Here is a 26,227-nt window from a genome sequence, read left to right as displayed (position 1 = left end):
AGGTGGTGAGCTAGAGGGGGCAGTGCATATTAGCATCATGTCTTCCTCCTCCTTACCTGCAGCCTCAGTGCTTTCCATCACAGTCCCAGAATATGCCAGGTCAATTGTGACAAGCTCTGAAACCAATCAACTCTGGGAAGAGAAAAAGCACCCTTTCCCATTCTCAGTGATCTCAGTACCAGAGACCACTTCAATAAAATCTCCTTGTCATACCTTAAAACACAAATTAAGACTCATAAATAAATCCAAAACCTTATTTCATTAAATTGCGTTTGATCTCCTTGCTCACCAATGGTGTTTAAAAAAAAAAAAAAGTGGTAAAAAGAATCATCAGAGATTCATTTCTCCTATGTAATTTCTTGGGAGGGAAGTCAGTAAATGCACATTAATAGGAAGAAAAAAAACCAACATAGAGATCACGAATAATGATCATAATTCAAAAGTTAAATGATTAAAACAATGCACCAGGCTGTTTACAAATGCTTACATGTTACAGTATTTCAGCTGCCAAATCTAGACAAGAGATCGTACTCACAGTTAAAAGAATACTGTTAATTTAGCAACTTCTAAAAGTTGCTATTTTTAATTTACTAAAAATACTGCCAAGTCCTTTGAAAACACGTGACCCACAGCTTCTTGGCTTCCTCTATCCATAAAAGAGTGGTTTAGTCATCACCCAGTGTCACAACAAGGGTTGTGACCCAGTGACACACCCAGTGTCACAGAGTGAGGAGGGAACCTGAGAACTCTTCACGCATTTGGTACTTGGGGCTTGACGGAAGCCCAGGCACCTCCACCTCAGAAGGATCAGCGAGTTCAGGGTGACACAACTCTTCCTTCCCCTAGCACAGTGGACAGATCGCAATCAGGCCAGCAAATCCACAACAGCTTCTGCGTCCCAATTCATCTTTAAAAAGGTAACCAAAGACTGGGTTTTGTCATTTAGTCCTTTATTTCTCATGTCAGTCTTCAAACTGTCTTTGATTTTCCTCGCTCTTACAGAATTAATCAAGTTGTCTTGCATGCTGTGGTCAATTGTTGCTATTTTTTTTTTTAAAGTAATATATTAGAAGGCAGTGATGGGCATTGGGTTCATCTCACGATAGAAGTAATCTCAGTGTCACCTGGGACCTTGCCTTGAACTCCCTCAGAGATTCATTTCATAGGAGAAATGAATCTCTGATGATTCTTTTTAGGATGCTAAAATACATTCTCTCTTTGAATGTATTTTAGCATCCTAGAATTACAACTAAGTTTTGTATCTGTGACTATTTGACACCATCTGTGCATCTTATAATTAATGGAAATTGGAGTGAGGAGGGGCTCCATAAAAAAGTAGGAATCTTAGCTGAGTTTCTTACTGTGACCACGGATTTGCTTCCAGCTGCAGGGTTGATCTGGATCTACCTGCTTTACTAATATTATCAGATGTCAGTTTAGGTGAATGCATGCATGTGCACGCACAAACATACTCACTAAACTGAGTGAGAAAAATGCCTGCTAGGTCATAAGGACACAAGGAAATTCCTCACAGTGCACATTTGATTCCTGGATACTGGGATGATAGCAATATACCTGCTTCAGATATATACTCTCCATTTTATGATCCAGTGGTTGGTATTTTACCTAAAATAAAAAGTCTATGATCACTTTAATTCCCAACATACAATGAGAAAGGGAGAAAGTCAGTTTAGTGGCTTTGCTGCAGCTTAATCCTGGCAGCCTTTGCTCAAGACTTTGATTCAAATGGTGCTGTGATGCTCTCTCTCAATGGGCTGATTTTTAGCAGTTGAGGAACAAGTTTAAATAAAACAAATTTTTAAACCAAAATCAGTTTATGGTTGTACAAATAGTTCTAAAATGTCCTGCTACACTATTTGCTCAAGGGCAAGGATTGTGCTTTATTTATCTTAGTATCCCTTGGCATATATTAGGTGCTCTAAAAATATCCTTGGCTAGATGCTGCATAAAATGAAATTGAAATGTTATATCATCTTTGTATTGTATTTTTGAGATTTGAAAAGTGTGCCCAATTTTTAAAATAAACCTTAATGTTTAAACACAAGAAAAAAATTATTATCGCATACATTTCAAATGGAGAAAACGGGAGTTGGTCTTAAAACTTATAACAAATGTTACTTTCTTAAGATGCCATCCTTAAAAACTCAGCTCTTTTCTTCTGCTTAAAGATAACTGAGGTTGAAGAAATATACTGAAGATTGGAACACACTTCCTGCATCTATACATAAGATTCTCTCATATCTAAGCTTTCTTTGAAGCATTGTAATAATATGCAATATATAATCTCTCCCAGTTAGCAATATTTGTTCAATGACCATAAAGTAACTATGGCTTTAACAATAATTCCTAACCTGCCAATACTGTCAGAAGGCATATTGACAAAGTAATAAACCTAGGAGGGACTGGGAATAATTAGTTAATAATTATTGATATTATGGCAAATAATAATTTAAAAGTTTTGAGTAGGCAAAAGAAAAACAGAGATACTTTCATCTTTAGAACTAAAAATGCCAAACATAAATTCATCAGGTCTTTCTTACATTAAGAGTGGCTGACACATCTCTGCTTGGATACTGAATGAGTCTGCAGAGGAAGCACGCATGTCTCCACACCTCATTGTCCCACTGCACAAAGGGCACTCTGGGGACTGTGGGACACCTCTCTCTTACAGGAAGCAGGCTTAAGGGAAATGTACCTGATGGAGGAGATTTTTTATCCCATTGAGTAAGAGAACTCGCATCCCATGATGATGAATACCATCCCAACTATATCATAAGCAGCATCATAATCATTATTACTATTATTTTAATCAGACCCTCAAAGGAGTATCGTTTAATGTAATCATATTTCATGTAGGACCCATTCACTCCATCTTAAATTTTTTTTTTTTTATTTCTAGATGTCTAACTTAAACTTATTTTTTTCACAGAAACAGAATTTATTAGTCATAATTTAGTTTGTGTCATTTGGCCCAAATGTTTGCTTTTCATAAAGAAAAGTACAGCAGAAATTTGTGAAAGGCCACTTGGGTTAAAAAAATTTTTTTCTTACTTGAAAAGGTCAAAATAAAAATGAATTCAGTCTAAGTCAACGAGGTTTACAATATTTAAATGTGCAAGGGATTTACATGTCCAGTCACCGTTAGTATAAGAAAACTTGTGCAAGGAAACCTCAAAGAGAGAATATTTTAGAAAATTATTAGTAAATGCTATTTAATGTATATAAATAACTTAGTTGTTGATTCGACTTAGGCCATGATTGCAACAAATTAAAAGTAAATAAAGATTCAATAAATTGTTATCAGTTTGGTTGATTAGTTTTAGTATTACTTTCTAAAACAAAGCACTTTGTGGAGTTATGTGGTAATAAAATCAAGTGGAGCCAGAGAAAGTATCTAGAAAGACCTCTATATTTCTTACAAAAAATATAACTCACAATGACATTGAGACATTATTTTCCTTTTTTCTTAACTGTGCCATTTATTTTTAAAGGAAAGAGGATGATAAATTTTAAAAAATAAATAAAAGTATCTTATTTTAGATTCTTAAGTAGGAAAAGAAACCCAGGAAGAGAAAATTAAAATAAGCAGAAGTGAGTGAGGACAGCAATCGAGTTGCAATATTTTCCAATTGCTGTTGTTAGGTAGTTACTCTTCAGCATTTTTCATGGCAAATGAAAGAGAAAATTAGTTCTTTCTTGGTTTCTTTTGAATCTTTGTGGTATAGTAGGGAATTTTGATAAAGTATTTTCATTCAAAGAGATGTGTTCATCTCTTTGCAGTTCTTTCTTCTCTTTTTATACAGTTTAGAATTTTAGAGATCGAAATTTTGTTCTAGCCACTCAGGTAAATGACCTTATGCAGATATCTATACTACTTAGCTCACAGAAGTACTTTGACAATTAAATGAGATAAGTATTACTTGAACACTTTTCAAAAATTTTTGAAGTTATCTAATTGGAAGTGTGACGATGATGATGATGATGATGATGATGATGATGATGATGATTTTGCCCTGATGATTGAGAGGGCTCAAAGACTAATCAATTATCACCAAAACTTCTCTCTTCTTTTCTTCTCTTTCTTCTTTCCTCCCACAACATGTATTTACTTAAGGCCAAGCATCACAAAAGGCACTGGTGGTATGGAGATGTGTACCCACAGGCCAGGTCCCCAGAGTTGACTGGGAATCCAGGTGGCAGGGAAGCAGAGTAGTAAAGCACAATGGTAGAATAGAGTGGTCTAGGTATCGGTTCTAGAAACAGAATAATTGTATCTTGAGCCAATTAACCTGCATTTTTGAATTCGTTTCCTCATCTATAAAATAGAGATAATTTTATTATAAGGTTTAAAATAGAGATAATTTTATTATAAGGTTTATTATAGATCATAGCAGAGGGCTTGGAACATGACAAGCACTCGATAAACCATAACCATTACCATTATTTCTACATAACTTGGTCACCCAGAATTCCCAAGGACCATGGGTTTTCAAAGAGCATATTCTAAATTCTAGAGTCAACTGGCCACCCATTTGCAGGGCACCCCTCAGTAGAGTCTATAGCAGCCCAAACTCAAAAGGCTCAGCGGAAATTAGGCCTCGCAAATGCTATGAGTACTAATTTCTAAATTCAAAAATGGTGTTATACATTGATTTGGCTTTATTCACTGCCTCCTTTCCCCTGATGACAAAAAGCCTTTTTTTTTTTCTTAATCATAGAAATTAATGCTTACAGCAGCAGGATATGAGTAATATTTATAAGTAATAAAACTTTTCTAGTAAGGGTATAAAAAATAAACTCATCAATATGGCATTACAAAGAAGCAATGACTGAGTTTCCAGAAAAGTCTTCCTGGGTACTCTGAAGTTCTGGACACCCAAGACTGAGAAGCTCTAGACTAGTGGTTCTCAACTGGGGGTGATTTTGATCCCCATGGGATACTCGACAATGTCTAGAGACATTTTCAGTTGTCACAATTGGGGAGGGGACCTACTGGCAACTGAGGGGTAAAGGTCAGGGGTGCTGCTAAACAACCTGTAATACACAGGACAAATAATTATTCTGGCCAAAATATCAAAAGTATAGAGGTTGAGAAACCCATGCCTCAATATGAACAGTATATAGAGCAGACCTCTCACAAAGTGAAAGCCATTGATCTTGACATCATGGTAAGGTTCTTTCTCTGTAGCAGGCAATTAGTCACTTTATTTTACCAAGTACTTCCCAACGTAGATATTATCTCTATTTTACAGATAAGAAAATAAAGACTAAGAAATGATAAATAATTTGCCCAAAGACCTTCTGATGACAGAAGAACTGGCACTGGACCTCTGCCTGCCTGATTTTGAGGCCTGAGCTGCTAACCTTGCTCTACTCTGTGTGTGTGTGTGTGTGTGTGTGTTTTGCTCAGATTTTTACTAGCAAAGTGGCTAGTGTTTATTTTGGCTTAAGAAAAATCTCTATGGCCAATTCGATGGACGTATATCTAGAACTGCACCTGTATTCATGCACTGTGGCCTGGAGAATGCAGATCTGCTTTCCCTTAATCCGTCTCAGCCTTGACAAGCACCGGGGGGGTGGGGGTTAAGAGGACTGTTACAGACCAAGGAGCTTCTTGCCTTGAACCAAGAGATTTGTACCTCTGCTAAATGGTTTGTTGTGAGATAAATTGTAAGACAGAGTAGATAAGCAAACGACCCAAGCAGCTAAGGTCAGCGTCCTGAGTCTCTGAATTATTGAGATCAGGGAGCCATGTGTAGGTGATCACAGGGGTAGAGTATGGTTGAGGCAGCCTTGTTAGTTGCTGTTACTCATTTACTTCTCTATGGTCAATCAACCAATCAGCCATTAATCAGCTTCTGTGTACAGGTCATGTTCCAAATATTCTGACTGAGGACTGCTGCTCAGAGATGACATCTTGACTGTGCTACTATTGGAGGTCAAAGGTATCTTTGGTTTGTGGCTGACTTGGTTCAATGACCTAGAGAAATGTGAACCTTAGGGACTGAAGAAGAACCAATATTTTTGGACGATAACATTTGGGATAAAAACAGGCTTTTCAGAGACAGTGACCAGAACATGGTGGAGTGAGAGACATCCTCAGATCTCTCCCCTTGAAACAACAATAAGCTGAACATCTAAAACTCAACAAAGAATACCCAAAGCACACACCACCACATACATCTGAGCATGGGATCTGCTCATAAGAGCTGCAGGCCAGAACCCCAAGAGTCCAACGGTGGACTGGGAGAAACAAAGAAGCTTCCCCTCACAGCCAGAGCTCCCTGCAGGAGGAGAGAGGGTGGAGAAGGTGCAGCAAGTTCCCTGAATGACCCTGCCTGGGAGATCTGTGAGCTCCACGCAGCTGGCGGCAGTGCCAAGGCATCAGGACAGAAAGCAGAGAAGCAGGGACAGCAGAGAAGCAACAGTTGATTATTACAAGCCACAGATGCAATCCGTGAGGCTGAGCCACAGCCCCCATCCTCCAACCCAGAGGGCCCCTCTCCCTATATCCTCCGAGACCAACGCCACGGAACCCCAGGAGAATCTGAGCAAATGCTACCGAAACTGTCACTAACACTGGCAAGGACTGAGACTGAGGGTAGCGAGTGTGATTGAATATCTATAAGAAAGAAAAAGGCATTATTAAGACTTTATATAAAGTAAGGATCCAAGAGGCTTAGACTCCACCTACTGGAAACCAAAAGAAAAACGCCTTCTTTGCAACGGGATAAAAGACCTTTATATAATAAATCTTACTGGGAAAAAAAAAAAAAGCAGAATACACTTCCATTAATACCCAGGCAGAGAAGTAGTCCATTAAACACCATGAACAACCAAGGTGACAAGGGAGCTCAGAAAGAAAGAGAAAAACCTCCAGAAAATCAGCTTAAAGGCATAGAAATATGAGACTTAAATGACAGAATTCGGAATGGTACTTCTGAAAAAACTCAGTGAGATCCAAAACAATTCATATCAACAATTTCAGAAATTGAAAAAATAACTAGATGAGCAGAATGAATTCTTTAGCAATGAGATTGAAACCCTCAAAAAGAACCAAATAGAACTTCTGGAGATGGAGAACACACTGCAAGAGATGAAAAATAAAATAGCAAGCTTGAGAAATAGAGTCGACCAGATGAAGGAAAAGATCAGTGATATTGAAGACAGAAATCTAGAAATAAATCAGAAGAAGAGAGCAACCGAAGAACAAAAAACAATGAAAGAGAAATACAAGAACTAGCTGATACCATCAGGAGAGAAAACATAAGAATCATGGGCATTCTCGAAAGGGAGGAAACAGAGCAGGAATTAGAAAGCATTTTCAGACAAATAGTTGACAAGAATTTCCCAAATCTAAGGAATAAGTTGGAGCTTGAAATTCAAGAAGTCAATAGAACACTCCATTATCTCAACCTAAAAAGGCCTTCACCAAGATACATTGTATTAAAATTATCAAAAATCAATGACAAAGAAAAACAGGCTTTGCAAAACTCTAGGTTAAGGTTAGCAGATCCTTGGATTCAGGCTGAAGGCTGGGACACCAGAGTCTGAAATGACTCTAAGCCCAGAGGTGTACCTCATGAGGACACCACAATTTATTGTAAGCCTGTTCTTAGCGACTAAAATTTCCTCTCTGTTTTCTTGTCACCAGGTGAAAATGGGTTTGGCTAGAGAAAGAGGAAGTTGAGGGGGAAATGGAAAGGATGAAAAGAGAAGAGGGAGTCGATAGCTTTGGTTGACTGCTTGTTTTTCTCTAGCAGTTGTGGAGGTGCACTTATCAAAAAGCAGAAGGCAGAAAACTTGGGGTTCAAGGTCATTCAATTCTAGAGTCCTAGGGTTCTTACCTATGTTCTTACCAAAGCAATCCAACAAAGCCTTTACTCGGAAAAAAAAAAATGTTTTATTTTCCCTTGCCGAATGTTCAACTTTTTATTCTGAAACAATTTAGAACTTATGGAAAAGTCGAAAGAGTAGTACAACCTAGATTTCCCAAATATTAACATTTTGCCTCATTTATATTTTCATTCTTTCTTTATATGCATACATATATGTTTAATGTTCATTTATTTATATACACATTATTTTTTGAATTGTTTGAGAGTAAATTGAAGATATGGTACTAGTCATTAAATATTTCAGTGTGTATTTCTCAAAAAGCAGAACATTTTCAAGATAATCATAATAAATTATAAAAATTGAGAAATTAATATTAATGCAATATTATTTATCGGATCTACAGATCTTGCTCAAATTTCACTAGTTCACTTAATAATGTGCCTTATGGCAAAAGAAAAGAATGATTTTCGGTCCAGGGTCACATGTTGCACTGGGTTATCAGATCTCTTTAGTCTCCATTAATCTGGAACAGTCCTCAGTCTTTCTTTTCCTTCATGTCTTTGACATTTTTGAAGAGTACAGACTATTCATTGTGTAGAATTGAAAGATGTGTCCCGTGCGTTATCAGCTTCCAGTTATGTATAGACGTTCTCTGCATTCTTCCCAGTGTGGCATCTGGGATCTTCTTCAGTCTTTCTTTTCTTTCATGACTTTGAGGTTTTTGAAGAGTGTGCCATACCAGAGGGCGCATGACCTTGGTTTCTCCTATAACCATAAGTATTGATTTTTATCACTTGGTTCAGGTGGTATCTGTTAGATCTCCCCACTGTAAAATTACTATTGCTCTTTTTTTAATTAGTACGTGTCCTATGGGGCGATTCTTTGAGATTCTATAATTACCATTTCTCGTCAGAATTTCACCTACTAGTTTGAGCATCCATTAATCATTCTAGTCTGAAAAAAAATTGTTATTATCTCAGTAATACGCTCCGTATTAAGTTGTAATGGTCTTAGAATTGAGTTGAAAGATGACATTAACCCACTGAAATAAGAAAATGGAAACCAACTTGCAAATATTTTTGTAGTGGCAACACCAAACCACTACTTTTCCTAGCAGTCTGAAAATAATTAAGAATCTGATCAATCAATTAAAATTGAACAACATTTTCTAATAGATGTTGTCTCTTCTACTCTTGAATTTCATGAGATTAATGTCACATCAATTCAATGACCTGTATCAGCTTTGCTATGGCTCTTCTCTCTCTCTCAATCTCTTCCATTTACTTTTGCTATTACTTAATTAGTTTTTGCATTACTTTAGAGGAGTGGTTCAGCACTTAAATGATCATCTTCTCAATCAAATGTGTTACTTTTTTAATCATGTATTTATCCACTCAAATGTATTAAAATATCTCGTTCATCAATCGTAGCTTATAATGCCTTGATGGTTCTAATTTGAATTTTTTTTCCTAATTTTGCACATTCAGGACAACATCTTTTATTGTTCAAGAAAGAAGTGTCCCTGTCATACACAGGAAAAACAAAATGCTCCTTTTGGTGTTAGCCCTCCTAATTCTTTGTGGTTTTTTATGGAATTATAAAGGACAGCTAAAGATTGCAGACATCACTGATAAGTACATTTTCATTACTGGATGTGACACTGGTTTTGGAAACTTGGCAGCCAGAACTTTTGATAAAAAAGGATTTCATGTAATTGCTGCCTGTCTGACTGAATCAGGATTAACAGCTTTAAAAGCAGAAACCTCAGAGAGGCTTCACACTATGCTTCTGGATGTAACTGACCCAGAGAATGTCAAGAGGACTGCCCAGTGGGTGAAAAATCAAGTTGGGGAAAAAGGTGAGTGATGTGGGAATGTGGAGACTTGAGAGGGTGCTGTGAAGTAACTAAAGTAAAATAAAATGTGTTCAGATTTTAAATAGCCTTTCAAGAAAATATCTCCTAAATACCAGCTATACACTAGAGAGCATAGAGAAATCTTAGGATAGCCCACGTAGTTCCAAGCTGCAAGCTCTCTGTGTGTGTGAGAGACACAGCCCAAGTTCTCTTCAGTCTTAAGTCCCAGTGGCTGAATTTAGAACTGAGATGGAGGTATTGACTTTTGCTGGTCTCCTCCCACGAAGTGCTACTTTAGCCATATACACAGCAAAGCAACTTGGGGCTAAAATCTGTAGGAGAATATGGGAACAATCTTTGAATTGCCATCTGTATACCTGGGACCTGCTTCTCACTACAAAATGATTCCAGAGCTTATATATTTCAATAGGAAAGCATATAATGGCATGAGAATTTGAGAATAGGTGTCTTAGATAGTCATGGTAGAGTAGTGAGCCATTGGACTTCATTCTGCATTACATGACAGCATTCTGAACTTGAGGACTTTTATTGGCTTGAATGCAGTTTGAAATTTTTTCATGGATGAAGATATTTGGAGCCACAAAGGGAAAAACAAATATTTTTCTCTATCACTATCTCTACAATATAGTTGAGAGTCCGAACCTCAAAACCAATGATTTTAAAAAGCTCCAGATAATTTTAAAGCTTGAATTTCAAAACCTTTGCACATATTAAATGTTTCCCATTGTAAATAAGCCAAGTGAATGATAAACTGTTTTTCACCAAAAATAAACATGTCCATATACATGCGGGGGGGTTTTTTTGGTTTTTTGGGGTGTTTTTGTTTGGGTTTTTTTTTTCGGTTTTTGGGGGTTTTTTTTTGTCCACATATAACAGTTTATAAATATTCTCACTGAGACAGTATCTGTATTTGACAATCAGAACCAGAAATAGAATAATTCTGAGGTGGTTTCCAATAACAAAACTTCAACTATATAAATTTAGTCTCCTACCCTTTCTGCTATCACTTCCCAAAAGTGCAAAGTATTTCAAAGCAGAAGTATGACTAGAGGAGGAAATGGCACCATTGTGTAAAGCGGGGGCTGTATTTCCATTAAGGATGCTGCTACCACACCTCCTTTCCTTCCTCCCTGTTCTAGGTCTCTGGGGTCTGATCAACAATGCTGGTGTTCTTGGTGCACTGGCTCCCACTGACTGGCTGACAGTGGAGGACTACAGAGAACCTGTAGAAGTGAACTTGTTTGGACTCATCGATGTGACATTAAATATGCTTCCTTTAGTCAAAAAAGCTCGAGGGAGGGTTATCAATGTCTCCAGCATTGCGGGTCGGCTTGCATTCGGCGGAGGGGGCTATACTCCATCTAAATATGCAGTCGAAGGCTTCAATGACAGCTTAAGGTAAAGTAAACACTGACATATTAGTAAATAATAGCTGCTAACATTTATTGAATGTTTATTATGTACCAGACACTCTATTTGCTGCTTTAAATTATTCACAATTTATAGATGATCCCAGTGAAACTAAGAGAGATTAAATAACTTGCCCAAAGTCATCCAACTGAGATTTGAACCTAAGTCTATGTTTATAGAACTGAGATTTAAACATTTTTTATTTTTTGCTTTAATGCATGATGCTGATAGTGGTGATAAATTTATATTCAACAGGACAACTTGTTAAATAGTTCAGGAATCACATACAAAGGTTAAATCAGGGTAGGTCTCTCCATTGGTGTTACTGTCAGTGGCAGACAAAATAATATTATCTTATTTAAATCCTCAGTAGAAAATTATCTGGTAAAGTAAATAGAATTATCACAAAGTAATGACAGCTATGCAGCCTTTTTTTCCTCTTGTTGCAAGTTCTGGACCCAAATCTCCATACATTTCAGACACTCTAGCTAGATGAACCGTAACCTCTTCACCCCAACCCCGAGGATAAGAAAGACAGCTTTTCTCTGGTGCTACCATTTCCAAATGAAACTCGGAGCAGAAGTTTACTGATCAAAGGCGGATATTTTGCTGCCATGAGAAAGCACTGAGCACATCTTTTTGCTGTGTGCTGTCAGGGAACCCCAGAGCTCAAAACAAAGGACCAATTTAGCAACTAAACGCCCCAACTCAGCACCTCCAAGCATGTATTTCTTTAGGGGTTTATAATGTTTGAGTTTCACTGGGCTGCTTGAGTCTATAGGGTTATGTCTTTTACCAAATTTAGGGAGTTTTCAGCCATTAGTTCATCAAATATTTTTTTCCGCAATCCACTCTCTAGCTTCCTTCTAAGACTATATAACACAAATGTTAGAACTGTTGGTTTTGTGACACAAATCCCTAAGGTTCTTTTCACTTTTTTGATTATTTTTCTCTCTGCTGTTCAGATTGGATAATTTCTAACAATCTTTCTTCAAATGTACTGACTTTTCTTCTATTCCATTCTGCTATTGAGTCCAATCAATAAATATTTTATTTTGGTTATTGTATTTTTCAAGTAGCTCAGTGGAATTTTAAAATTTAGTTTTCTTTTCTACCTCAACTGCTAACATTTTCATTTTAGAGTTCTTAAGAAGATGTTCCATGCAGTCTGTCCAAGTTTTGTAGCTACGTTCAGTGGAAAAGATGCAGGGACGGGGTGGACACTTTGTCAATTTTACCTGGAACCAGAGCAAATTACTATCAGTTCAAAGCCCCTAAATTGCAAGTGGTTGCATTAGTCAAGATTCTGGTAGGAAATGGAGGCACATTAAAATTAGGTGAATATAGCAGAGCTTACTTAAAGGATTATTGACAAACATGGGAGTTGTGTAGGGAAATCCCAAAAGATAGTGTAGTATCTAGAGATTAATGACAGCAGGGGCAGCTCTAACCACAGGACTGAAGGAAGGAGACAAGGAAGTTTCTAGAACTTGGATACATAGAGGCTGTCATCTTCAATTGAGGGAAAAAAGTAACCAGTGTTGACATCACAGGGGGAATAACTAGCCCAACCTCTTTCTCTGTTCTCCCCCTGATCTCCCTCTAGTACTCCCAACTGACTGTACCCTACAGAAAGCCCAAATATAATTAATATAGGTTGGCCTCCCAGGATACAGATCAGGCAGAAGGGTGAGAATACTAGAGAAGCAAATGGAAGATATCCAGCTTAGTGTGCCATGATATGCAAGAGAAAAGACAAAATTAGGTGTAGTCTTTCCCTCAATTCATCCATTTATTTATTCAAGTAGTATTTGTTGAAGGCACATTTTAGAGTTGTGCTCTATGTCATGGATCTAGGTTTAGCTTACTAATAAAAGGTTAGATTATTCTACTGAGATTAATAGGGATAGAGCAACTCTGTTTGGCCATTTGATCAGGTTGCCGGGTTTGATTCTCCCAGGAAGTAAACACAATAATGTCAGAACAAGGCTTCTTAAATGTTAATGTGCATATGAATCACCTTAATTTTTTTCAAAATTCAGATTCTGATTCACTGGGTCTGGGGTGGGCCCCAATTTTCTGCATTTATAGCAAGCAGAAAATTGGGACCCACCCCAGACCCACTGAATCAGAACTGCCCATGGTTCAGGGATCCCACTTTGAATAGCAAGGTCATGGTGTACTTTCATTAGTCTCCTTGGTTGCCCCTTGGTTCTACTTTCAGCAACAGTGTCATAATAATATTTTAATATACTTAGAGATTTATCCACCGTTAAAGAGAGATTTCAACTGAAAGGTTTGCGAGATTGCAATGCAGCTATGCCATGCCTGCAATTAACCGATAAGGAGGGTTTATTTCTTTCTAAATCATGGAACTGGTATTTTCAATACCATTGTATGCAAGCCGCAGTCCTGTGGTACTCCAGAATTTTTATAAGTAGGAGAGTTTAGAGGAGGCAGTCCAACTGGGAAAGGGTGGGGACTCTTTAAAGCTGTACTTGCCCAGCAAGTATATTGGTTTCATACTGGTTTTACTTACCTGGTAAAGTTAGTTGAGTGGCGTAAAGCCATTTGTCCTTAGAGTATATGTTATTTTCTTGAGTAAGTGGGGAGACAAGTCTTCCTAAATACCCCTTGGCACTGTTATTTTCCACAATGCAAAAGAGATCAGAAGATAGGTGACTGAAAGACAATTAAGTTGAAAAATAACCTTTTTTATTTTAATACAAGTGAGTATCTTTCAAAATATGTCAAGGTCAAACTAATTTGCATTCTTGTAAAATGTACTTAAAACTAAACAATAGCTGTCTTGCTAGAAAGCAGAACCTAAGATAAATTCAATCACATTTAAATTCACCAGTAATTGCTTTCTTATATATTCTTACTGGAAATATAGATTAAATATAAAAAATAATTATTCATATAATGATTTGTCATACATTGAATTGCTTTAAAGAAAGGGGCACCACAATTCCCCCAAAACACTGTTGCCTAATAAATGCGTAGACTTGATTTTCTGCAGCAACATGATGAAAAACTTGCTGAGCAGCATTGAGAACAGGTTAGTCAAGTCGAGATTGTCACATTGTGTCCCTCAGCACATCTTCATTCAGCTGTAATCTCCTCACATTCCTAGAATGGAGATAAACTTGTTTTTCCAGGCCAGGTGTTAGTCAATTTCACCATAAGTTACACCTGAGGACTGAAAAGAACCTGACCTTAGCCCGAATGCTTCTCAGTCTAATAAGAGTACAGCTAAGGGGAAACACTGGACCAGGAAAAGGGTCCTCCCAGATCTCTTTCCTATATTTTCACTAAACTAGTCCTCACTTCACCCACTGAACTTCAGGTTCTTCATCTGCAGAATAAGCAGGGTAGAACAAGATGCTCCTTTCCAATTCACCCAGTTCTGTGATTCCACAAAAAAAATCCGCAAGAAAAGAGTCAGCCAAATGAAACACATTCTCCAAATAAACCTCCATTAAACATCAGCAATGCATTCTTTTCACAGACGGGACATGAAGGCTTTCGGTGTGCACGTCTCATGCATAGAACCAGGATTGTTCAAAACAGAATTGTCAGATCCAGTAAAGACCGCTGAAAAAAAACTCGCCACTTGGAAACAACTGTCTCCAGATATCAAACAACAATATGGAGAAAGTTACATTGAAAAATGTGAGTTTCTGGGTGGGCCCTGGGTCCTCTGGGATTCTTTGTCCTAAACATCATGAAGGAGGTTCAAACATAAATGAAAAAATAAGGCTCTCATAATAATAGTCCAATAAGGATCTTAGGTATGGATCAGGTGTTCCTATTAATTCCAATGTTATCTTTTGCTTCTCAGAGAGTTTATAAACATTTATTGATTATTTACTAAGTGCCATGTTCTCTACTAAGCACCTTACAAATTCTGTATATCATTTACTCCTCAAAAAAACTATGGAAGTAGTGAGCAGAGGCTTGGAAAGCTGAAATGTCTCAACCGAGGTAATACAACTCCTCTTGTTTGTGCCTGTGCTAGGACCCATGGTCTTCACCTCTACACAAAACTCCTCTTTTTGGTAAACACCAACCACTCACTCAACATTGTTTCAGGACTTATAGAGATTACAAAATATAAAGACTCAGACTCTGACCCTTGACTAGCTTACAATCTAGTTGACAACAAAAAGTAACGAAGTGAGACTATAAAACAATGAGACTGTATAGCATGCAAGAAAATCGATCCTTTACTTCTTAGACTTAACCCAACAGCCCAGAAGGGTGCTAGATAGTGTGGTCTCTAAATGCCCTAGGAATTCATACCAAGGGGAAACAAAAAAACAAAACAAAAAACCATTGCTGGTTAAGAAGCCTTTATGTGACAAGTCAGGTTTGAATAAAGCTTAAAGGACTGGAAGGAATTATGTGGGTAGAAAGTTTCTGGAGCAGGAATGCATGGGGAATGGAGATGGAAGAAGTAACATTAGTCCAGAGACTGAGTCAGGGATGGAGGAATAATAATAAAGATTAGATTATGAGAACTAACATAGTGAAAATTTACTATGTACCTGTCACCTTTATAATAGCTTTACATGAACTCTTTCATTTAAAATGCCCAAATAAACCCTATGTGTAGCTACCACCTTAATTTTGTAGAAACAGAGACACAGAGAAATAACTTGCCCGAAGTTGCACAATTAGTAAGTAAGGGGAAGTTAGATTTGTATCCAGTTACCCTGACTTTGCCATTTATTCTTGGGCACCACACTATACTGTCAACAAGGCATTACAGAGCTGGTCGTACTTCCTGTATCAGGGCTGCACCTCCACCTCAAACTTTCTGGCCCTGTTAAAGTATACGTGATATTCTTCGAACTCATACTGAGCTCTTGCTTTGAGCTGGACCAAGCCCCTCCTAATAGTGTCACTCTATCCCCCCAAACTGTGACCTTTCTTCTTCATCAGGGGCTTGGTAAGACAGCCAATTGTAGTAAGGTTCAAGGCTAGGAGTTTGCAAGGCGGAGCCAAGACCAAGTCAGAGACACCTGGGGAGGTTTTTAGAATGACTGACTCCCTCAACCACCCCACCCACTATAGACACACAAACACACACACACACACACACACACACACACACACACACAGAGATATGCACACAGAGATACACACATATATATATCAACTAGAACATCTGGTTTGGCAGTGCCGACATGTTGCTGTAGGTTTAAAACCACTGCCATTAAATGCTTTTTCTCACTCCCTTATCAATTCTGAAGGTTCTGAGTAGATTCAGAAACAAAACTTTCATTTAAAAGAGCTTTCTTTATTGATATTGACATTGATACTTTCTAAATGAATATAAATATATCATCAACTTCCATCTCAAAATTATATTTGCATTGGCCCCTGGTTCAAATGTCCTGTCTCAGAAGTACCATTTGGCTTCAAACCCAGTTTTACACAGGTTTACTTATTAGAGTTTTCCAAGTCAGGACTTAGAGATCAGCAAGACTCAGTTCCAAAGCAGACCACAAATTCAAGCTCACTTTTCTTCCTTCCCCAGGGTGGGGTAGTAGGCGTTTACAGTAACACTAAGACTTATTAGGTAAACTGTTAGGCTTTTTGAACAACTTGTGGCTACTGGGGCCTGAAGTTGAAAGGAAGATTTAAAATAATACATTTCCCTTGAGAAGACACAACTCAGGTGTGTTTTAAGAGCATAGGAGGAACGCTCCAAGCCATTACCAATCCCTTGATAAAATACCTACCTCTTCGAAAGTACCTTAAGTCATTACTCAAACACTTCACTTGCCTGAGAACCAGGATATGTTTAGCTTCCTGAGTCAAGGCTTTTGGGGAATGACTCTCTTTATTCACCGGGTTATAGAGATAGGTGATATATGACTACCTGCACACACACGCACAAACTACGTGTATACCCGCATTTCCTATAAACATAGTACTCCCTTAAAACAAATTCAGAATCAAACCCATAATTTCCTGGGCTCAGGAGGCTCATAGACTTTATGAAGTATCTTTATCTTGTTGCTTGAAAATAGTGCTTCTCAAAGTTTGGTCTCTAGACCAGTGCCATCAGCATCACCTGGAAACTTGATAGAAATGCATATTCTTGGACCTCACTGTACACCTACTGGAGGTGGGACACAGCGATCTGAGTTTTAACAAGCCCTCTAGGAGATTTTGCTGCCCACTCAAATTTAAGAGCCAACGGTCTAAAGAAAGCACTCCTGCATGCTTTTCTAAGGAATAGATAGAAACCCATCACCATGGGCCTCAGTTATAATGGCAAGTTTGAATTCCCACGTATGCATCATCCTCTTTGCACCCTAACCTCACATACTCTTTTTCCCTTTTTGACAAAGAGTGAATGTACTTTTTTCTCTTTTTTACAGGTCTGGACAAAATGAAAGGCAACATATCCTGTGTGAACTTGGACCTCTCCCTGGTGGTGGAGTGCATGGACCATGCTCTCACAAGTCTCTTCCCTAAGACACGTTATGCTGCTGGAAAAGATGCCAAGGCTTTCTGGATACCTCTGTCTCACATGCCAGCAGTTTTGCAAGACTTTTTATTATTAAAATGGAAAGTAGAGCTGGCTAATCCCAAGGCAGTGTGACTCAGCTGACTACAAATGCCTGCCCCAGGCTATGAGTTTGGCTGATTTCAAGAACAAGTCTCTCTCTTTTTTTTTTTATCTCATTTCTTACCTAATCTCACCTGGACTCATTTAGATGATGCTTCTTTTGGCAAATGAAGGAATCCTACCACCACTGGTGATGTCCCAGTGTCCCTTCTCAAGTTTTCTTTGAAAAGAAAGGCAGGGATAGTATATCACATGGTACCTGCCCAACATTTAAGTTTTGCCTTCCTCGTTTGACAAAAGGGAAATTGAAAGACTTTCTCATCCAAAATGATCTCCATCATAGCTTGCCCCATGCTTCTAATCCCCACCACTTAGAGTAACTCCAGAACGTTAAATATTTGTCTCTTATCGAAATGTTCAGAGATAAGTAGAATATTTTCATAAAAGAATTAGACATGTTCTGTTATCTTGTTGAGAATAAGACTGTGAAGGACTGGAACTCAGTTCTGTAAACTTTGATGGGGGCAGGAGAGGGACAGGTAACGAAGTATTATGTGACTGATATAAGCTAAGGCGCAACAGAAAAACGTTAGGTAGTACTGCAAGTAGGAGTGAAGGAAAAGGAATAGAGGACTGAAAAAACAAGCGGCTATAAAAGTAGGGGTAAAGAGACTCCAAGACAATCTGCCTACTTTACAGGGAACTATGGAAGATGAACAACCCTTTCAAGGCCACTGGGAACACTGATGCACACACAGCTGTCTGGTGGAAGGATGGTAACAACAGAGTAACCACGCATTCCAAAAGAAGAAAACTGTGTGGAATATTAATGTTTATTCTGTGATGTGAATATACTAAGACTAGGAATATCCAATACAACTTATACCTGAAAATGGTTGGAAATTCTATATTTGAGGTGCTTGAAAATGCATGAAAACATAGAGCTAAATAAAAGACTCTCTTTAGCCTACAGTTACCACGACGGTCTGCTCCTTGCTCATATTCATGGTTCTAAATTGAATTGATCCTGGACCCACACAACATATACATATTGTGAAGAAAATATTTAAATCTTCTGTTTAAAACTATATCCATCTAAAGATATCAATAATTCCAATCATTTTCATTCACCTTTCTGGAAACATTTGCTTACTAGGTAATTTCCTTTTTTCAAGTGTACAACATATTGATGACTTTGAAAAATCAAATTACCAATGGTGTCAGTCCACCTGGACATATGTTTCATTATTTTGAGGAAAGGTACATCATTCATCCTTTTTGCATGAAAATGAAGTAAGTTGCAGCAAGAATCAAATGGAAGAACTCTCAAGCAAAGTTAGCTAAACTATTGTCACTACCTTCCTGTGAAGTCATTCACATCTTGGCCCTAGCCCTAGAGACAGATCACTGGTAGATTTCTGATTTCTTCTAGTTACAATTAACCACCTGTGGATTAGGAAACCCACACTCGACTTGTCCATGGAGCTGAAGTTCACCAACGTTGTTTACTGGGGCTCCTTCTTCTAATCTTGAATTCCCAGATTTTGGCTTCATTTCACAGCTTCAAAAATGTCTGGCCTGCCTCTCTCTGATCTAGGCCTCCTGGGCTGCCAAGACTTTTAGAATCTGCAGGAATCTCTTTTGCTGAATTTCAATCATTCCAGTCCTGTTGTTGGCCCTTCTTAATGGTGTTATTTACTTAGTTTAGTCTAGACCTGAGTTCTTTGCTCATGTATCCCAATAGTTATGATTGGTAACTCTCTATTTTATCCAACCATAAAAAAGCTCTATTTAAATGAAAGCCCACAAATATGGTAACATATCAAAATAAAACCTAAATTATTTACCCAACTTTTAAAGCTTTAAAACTAAATGAAAATGTGGGATGTTTTGGAGTATAAAGGCATAAGTCTCAACAAAAGCGTAAGACCTGGGAGGGAAAGAGGGAGGGAAGGAGGGATGGAGGAGGAATAGGAAGGAGGGAAGGAGGAAGGGAGAGAGGGAGGGAGGGAGAGACATCAGAGGGATGGAAGAGGAATAGGAGGGAGGGAAGGAGGAAGGGAGAGAGGGAGGGAGGGAGAGACATCAGAAGGTCACTACACTAAGTGTCTGAGATATGGGATCCTAGATGTCTCTCCATATTACTATCACTTGTGCTCTTCTCTGTGCTCTTGGGAAAATCATTTTTATCTATAATATTTTGAAAGACACATGTGCTAGAAATTTTGATGAGTATTGGCCCAGAGTATGGAACAAAATGGATATGGTCCCCTTCTTCACAGAGCTTAATATAATTCAAGGCTGAGATCACTACTCAGGGTACCTTAGAGGAGCTTCTCCAGGAATCCATGGCCAAGATGAACTGAGATGTTGTCTTCTACCTCCTCTAGCTTGGATGGGCCTTTCTTATGGCCCATCCATAAGATAGGGATCAGAAAAATCTCCCAGACTTTCCCTCTGATCTGATCAAAAAATCATCATGTCCTCTACAGTTCTATCCAGACATCCACAATATATCTAAACCTAGAGTTTCTATCTCCTTCGCTCTACCTACCCTTTTCCAGTCCAGCGCCAACTACTATTAATTTTGTCTCCTAAAAAGATCTCAGGTCCCTCTACTTCTCTTCATCTCCCGGACAATCATCTGTTCAAGCCTCCAAGATTTTTTATCTCAACTATCGCATATTCACCCTGTGTATCTTCAATAATTTCCCCTCACTGCAGTCAGAATTGCTCTAAATTAAAATCTGATCATTCTGTTCTTCTCCCCACCACCATTTTCTTGAAGCCTTCAATGTGTTCATATTGCACTTTGACTAAAGATTAAGATGTATAACATAAACTACACTGCCCAGCCCTCCTCCTTAGCCTCATTTTAGGCTACTATCCTCATTCCGCCACCTCGGTGTCTTTGCTCATGCTCCTCCCTAGAAAGTTCTCATTTAACCTGCTTGTCTGGTTTCCTCATCCTACAGATCTGAGCCTCTTCCTCAGGGAGACCCATCCATTCCAAATTCTGATTACCACCTTTTATCTCAACTAAGTTCCCATCTTATACATTCTCACTGTGCCCTATAATTTACATCAGGGCACTTATCACAGTTTGTTAAAATACTTATCAGATTTTAAGTTTCATGAAATCAGGAACCACGATGCTTTGCTTATCTTTATATTTCCTTGCCTAGTAAATTGCTGGCATATACACCATTGTTCAACAAATATTTGTTAAATGAATTCAGAAATCAGGCTAATTTAGCCTTTCTGATTAAGGGACAATCTATCACTTAAGATCAAGCTTGCTAACCCCATTAGTTGTGCCATCAATGTGTCCCTTAGATTTAAATCCTATAACTTCCCTTAAGCCTTTGAGGTAAGGGCTCTTTACCTATGGTTCCACTATCAGCCTCTCCTCAGAGACTAGTCAATGTTGCCATAGTGATTTCTCATGATCTGTTGGTCCAGAAACACTGCGAAGGAGCCTCCCTCTATATTGAGCCATCTGGGGCCAAGTGGTCACAGAACAAAGAGCATCAAGAATCATTTCATCCATTTCTCTGCCTGCAGACAGGGCATGTCCAAGCCATCCAGGCTGAAAAGAATCTCTTCAATTTAAAATCTCTTCAGAAACTTCGTAAATTCTGTGGGTAACCCACTCCAATATTTAATGAGGAAAACTTCAGGAAGCTTCTAAGAAAAATGATCAATTTTGGCTCTTCTCCATAGTGTTAATCCCAATAATTCTCAAGAACATGAGAATTAGTAGAAGAAATAGCTAAACATTCTCAAAATGAAAAGCTTTTTAATATTTAGAAATCATTTGTGATAACTTAATGTAAGCTACAGTTTATAAAGACAGTGCTGGCCATCAGTTTCATGAGTTTTTGCATGTTGAAAAGTAAGACAATCCTGTTGATATTCATAATAGTAACATTCTTCTTCAACTCTGTAATTCACTTTTTTTTTTTTTTTAATATGAGTAACTTCCATCCTAGTTTATGAAGCCAAGGCTATAAAGCGGATTCTGCTTTAGCAGTTTCCAAGTTCTTTCTGCATACAGCACCTGCCCAAGAAAGAACCAGATCACAGCTCTTCCCTGATTAGCCCCTAGAAATAAATAGCACTCCAGACTGAAATAGGTCAGGCAAGGCAATATAGCATTCTGTCACATTATACAACCAGCAACTGCCCTGAAGAGTTCCATTTCAGTTCTTTGTGAGAAACTGAAGATGAAAAGAATTCCACTATAGATACATACCACAAGCCCATACAGCCCCCTGCCTAGGTAAAATATTTAATCTCAACCCTCAGGGTCTGTTTTTTCCACCTAGATATGGCAGCTAGAACAAGATGCCAACTAACGAATGGAGCTGTTTGAGTTATGGATCGAGTAATCCAAGCAAACTGGCTTCCCACAGATATAATAAGAAAAATAATAATGATTATATAATACTTAGTACACATCAGGTTCTTTATGCATTTGTAAATTACATGAATGATTTCACCTAACCCTAAGCATATCTCAGGAATGATTTTGTTTGTTTGTTTTTAACGTGGTAAGAACACTTAACATGAGATTCACCCTCCTAACAAATTAAGTATACAATGCAGTATTGTAAATTATAGACACACTGTTGTATAGCAGATCTCCAGAACTTAATCATCTTGCATAAATGAGATTTTATACCAGATGAACAGCAACTCCCTATTTTCTTCTCCTTCCAGTCCTTAGCAACTACCATTCTGCTCGCTGCTTTTATGAGTTTTACTTTTATATACCTCACATAAGTGGTATCATGCAGCATTTGTCCTTCTGTGACTGGCTTATTTAACCTAGCATCATGTCCTCCAGGTTCATCCATGTTGTCACACATGGAAGGATTTCCTTCTTTTTTAAGGCTGAATAAAATTCCATTGTATGTATATACCACATTTTCTTTATCCATTCACCTGTTAATGGACATTTAGATTGTTTCCACATCTTGGAAATTGTGAGCGGTGTTACAGTGAACATGGGAATGCAAATATTTCTTTGGTTTCAATTCTTTTGGGTAAATACCCAGAAGTGGGATCACTGGATCATATATTTCTATTTTTAATTTTCTGAGGAGCCTCCATAATGTTATCCATAGCAGCTGCACCATTTTACCTTCCCACCAACAGTTCACAAGGGTTCTAATTTTTTCATATCCTTACCAACACTTTTCTTTTCTTGAAAATAGCCATTCTAACAGGTGTAAGGTGATATTTGTGGTTTTGATTTTCATTATTTGATGACTAAAAATTAATGATGTTGAGGATCTTTTCATATACTTATTAGTCATTTATATATCTTCTTTAAAGAAATGTCTATTTAAGTTTTTTGCCCATTTTTTGGTTTGTTTTTGGGATTTCTTTGTTTGTTTGTTTTGGGGTTGTTTGGCTTTTTTTGCTATTGAGTTGAAGTAGTTCCTCATATATTTTGGATATTAGGTATATTATTTAGAGATGAGGAAATGCAGTCACAGAGAGGTGAACAATTTGCCCAAACTCATACTGCCGGTAAGTAAGTATGGGCCAAGGTTCAAACCCAAGCAATCTGATGCCAGAGTGCTCAGAACTACTGTGCTGTACTATAAGAAAACTGAATCTTATAGAGTACTTTTCTAAACTTAAATACTGAGTCTATAAAAAAAACAAACCTAGGCAATAATAATTATGCATAAGAGTAATGCATAATTTTTAGCATAAATAAATATATACTCTTTCTGTTTTTCTAAATTCCATTTTTAAATTTTTCTCACTTATGATGAAATAACAAAAGCACTTATACCTCATTCCTCAGGTCCTTGAAGTTTTCTAACTAGATTTCTAGATTTTTCTTCTTTCTAGTTTTTCTTTTTTATTGTTGTTGATTTTATTTATTTGTTGTTAATGTTGTTGTTAGTTGTTTCAGGAATTTAGATTTCATCTCTTTTTGCTAATCTCAATAAAGGCCTTAAATCATCTTTCATGATCGAGGATCAACTCTTTGAATCTGTTAGCTTTTAAGATCAGAAAAAAGAAAAAGGACAAAAGACTGGGATCCTACAAATACTATGTTCCCTGTAGCTGTATCTTTGTCTCTATAGAGAGTGATGCTGTAAGGTGCCACTAGAGGTCATGGGGCAGACTGTTCCAGTGACTGTAGCTACTGCAAGTCCTGGAGATACTAATGAGAGAAATGAGGGAACCTTAGGTGGGCCCAAGTCAGGGCCTCCTAGCGTTAATACGCTGCAATCTAAAATAATCCTAGTAGGTAGCCAGACATTCTGACATGGCTGGAAGAGGACATGCAGCCTAGCACATTTCATGGAGATGTTTCCACTAACAACATTCCCAGTAGAAGTTTCTGCTCCAATACCACTAAAGAATGGAAGGGTCACCCCCTTCTAATTACCTTATTAACTCCAGTAAATAGAATGTTCTTTAATTATTTTTGAGCCAAAATCTATCAATGTAGAGGAGAGAGGAGAGAGGAGAGAAAGGGCTATTGTTTCTGCTAACATCATGATAATAATAGTTCATGTTCGATGAGCCTTTAAAATGAGCCAGGGTCTACCCAGAGAACTGTTCATGCATTTTCTCATGTAGTTGTTACATTTACACAACAAGTACTTTTATTGTCCCATTTTTTCAAATGAGGAGTCTGATAGCCAAGGTTCTTTCAATTCTAATAATCTATAATTCCTAAATTTTTCCTTCATAAAATGCTAGTGAAATAGAGAGAAAAAGAGAGAGAGAGAGAGAGAGAGAGAGAGAGAGAGAGAGAGAGAGAGAGAGAGAGAGAAGAAAGAAAGAAAGAAAGAAAGAAAGAAAGAAAGAAAGAAAGAAAGAAAAAAGAAAAATTAGACAGTGGATTTTAAAACCCAAAATGCTTTCTTAGAGTTCTTTCTTAAATAAAAACTCTAGAACTCTGAGTGTTGAAAGCATGAGATAAGCCTCCTGACCAATGATCCCAAGGCACCTTCTCCATGTTCTTAAGAGAAACAATGGACCACGTTATGCAGGCTCCTCTCATTTTTCTACTCACTCTCCACTTCCTGCTGCTAACATATCTCCATACTTTACAAATTCCAATGCACATTCTGAATGAAGTAAATAAGCGCCTGGTCAGGAAACTCCAAGCACTCAAGTCTTCCTTGGGCTTCCTTCCCTTCACTCAGCCACTTCACCTCCAAAGTCCAGAATAGAATCTGATCTGAGTTCTGTCCTTGAGAGGAGCACTTTTATTATTGACTTAAATGAAGACACAGAGGCAGATTTGTACATCCACCACAGGAATACATGAGAAAATAGAATCTAAGTCTAAAATAATTCTGTGAGTTCTAACCATGAATTAACAAGATGCAATAATATAGGGGAAAACACAGGGCTCTATTGTGGTTCCCAAAAAAGAAAGCATGAGATTCAGAGCCACATAGTGGAAATGGCGAGGCATTTTAAGTAATAGTCACTCAAAGTGAGTCAACAGTATGATGCAATGGTATGATATAACTGCCCACCCACAACCCTATGCCCGCAAGGGACAAAAGAGTAAATGATGCTTTGATCTTGTTTAAATTTTAAATTTACAACATATAGAGCAAAGTTGGTGATGGTTATGTCTACTTGCAACCATTCGGAGCACTGGTAAAATTTTGCCTTCACTGTTGAGAATCCCATTCTCATATAGCCACAGACATTCTGAAGGGGATGGCGAGGAGATCAAGGTTATCTGAAAACCAGGTTAGCTGCAGCAGAGCTGAAGACTCTGTAGTTGTTTACTTGGAAGAAGAACATGAGGGGAGCAGCCCACTTAAGGGGGCTTCCCTGTGAAACAGGAATTCAACTCATTTCAGGTGGCATAGAATGGTAGGGCTGGGGTCATGGATGGAAGTTACATAGAGTTCAAGTTTAACACCACTTAAGGAGGAGTTTTTAACACTAAGAACTTAACTGAATGGCAGGCACAGCTGGTGGATGAGCACAGAAAGGACAATGCTAGGGGTGGAGATGCTGAGAAGGGATTCAAGTGATATGGGGTCAGGTGACTGACTTGGGTGACATTTGAAGCTGCTCATAAACCTAAGATTCTATGATTGGTGCAGGAGGGTTTTCCTCAAATATGGCAGATACCAGGATATAGATGACTAAGAATTTCCAGTCTCCAAAGCCTGAGGAAGAAATAAGCCAAATGTTCTTCATCCACTTCTCACAAGGCCTGAAATTTTATTCCTTCGAGCTTTGAAAATTTGCCTTAGCCTCTGACAAGGAGAGAGTGCTCAAAGGGGAGCTAACAGACATCAAGACGAACTTAAGCTAAACTTCAGTGGGCACTCAGAGGTAGCCCCAGGGTCAGCTCTGGCAAGGGGCCTGGAAGTGTTCTTCAGGCCTCCAAGGAACTTGCAACCTGCAAGTCCAGCACCAGTTTAGTCGTGTGTGTGCAGTTATCCGAAACAGGTGAATACTTTTTTAAACGGGTATGTTTTAAATAAATA

The 26,227-nt window shown here is 38.0% G+C and overlaps 1 protein-coding gene across 1 annotated transcript; it reads left to right on the top strand.

Moving 5' to 3' along the window:
- The first annotated feature begins 747 nt into the window (after window positions 1-747).
- DHRS9 (dehydrogenase/reductase 9) lies at window positions 748-18,169 on the top strand. Its single transcript, XM_011358108.1, has 5 exons — window positions 748-917; window positions 9,348-9,718; window positions 10,876-11,134; window positions 14,658-14,821; window positions 17,542-18,169. The coding sequence occupies exons 2-5, from the start codon at window positions 9,406-9,408 to the stop codon at window positions 17,763-17,765; spliced, it is 960 nt and encodes a 319-aa protein (XP_011356410.1). The 5' UTR covers window positions 748-917; window positions 9,348-9,405; the 3' UTR covers window positions 17,766-18,169.
- Window positions 18,170-26,227: the final 8,058 nt, after the last annotated feature.

This window comes from Pteropus vampyrus, unplaced genomic scaffold (genome assembly GCF_000151845.1).
Source record: "Pteropus vampyrus isolate Shadow unplaced genomic scaffold, Pvam_2.0 Scaffold2, whole genome shotgun sequence".
Lineage (NCBI taxonomy): Eukaryota > Metazoa > Chordata > Mammalia > Chiroptera > Pteropodidae > Pteropus > Pteropus vampyrus.
Note: the sequence above shows the minus strand (reverse complement) of the source record. Positions and strands in the feature narration are given on the sequence as shown.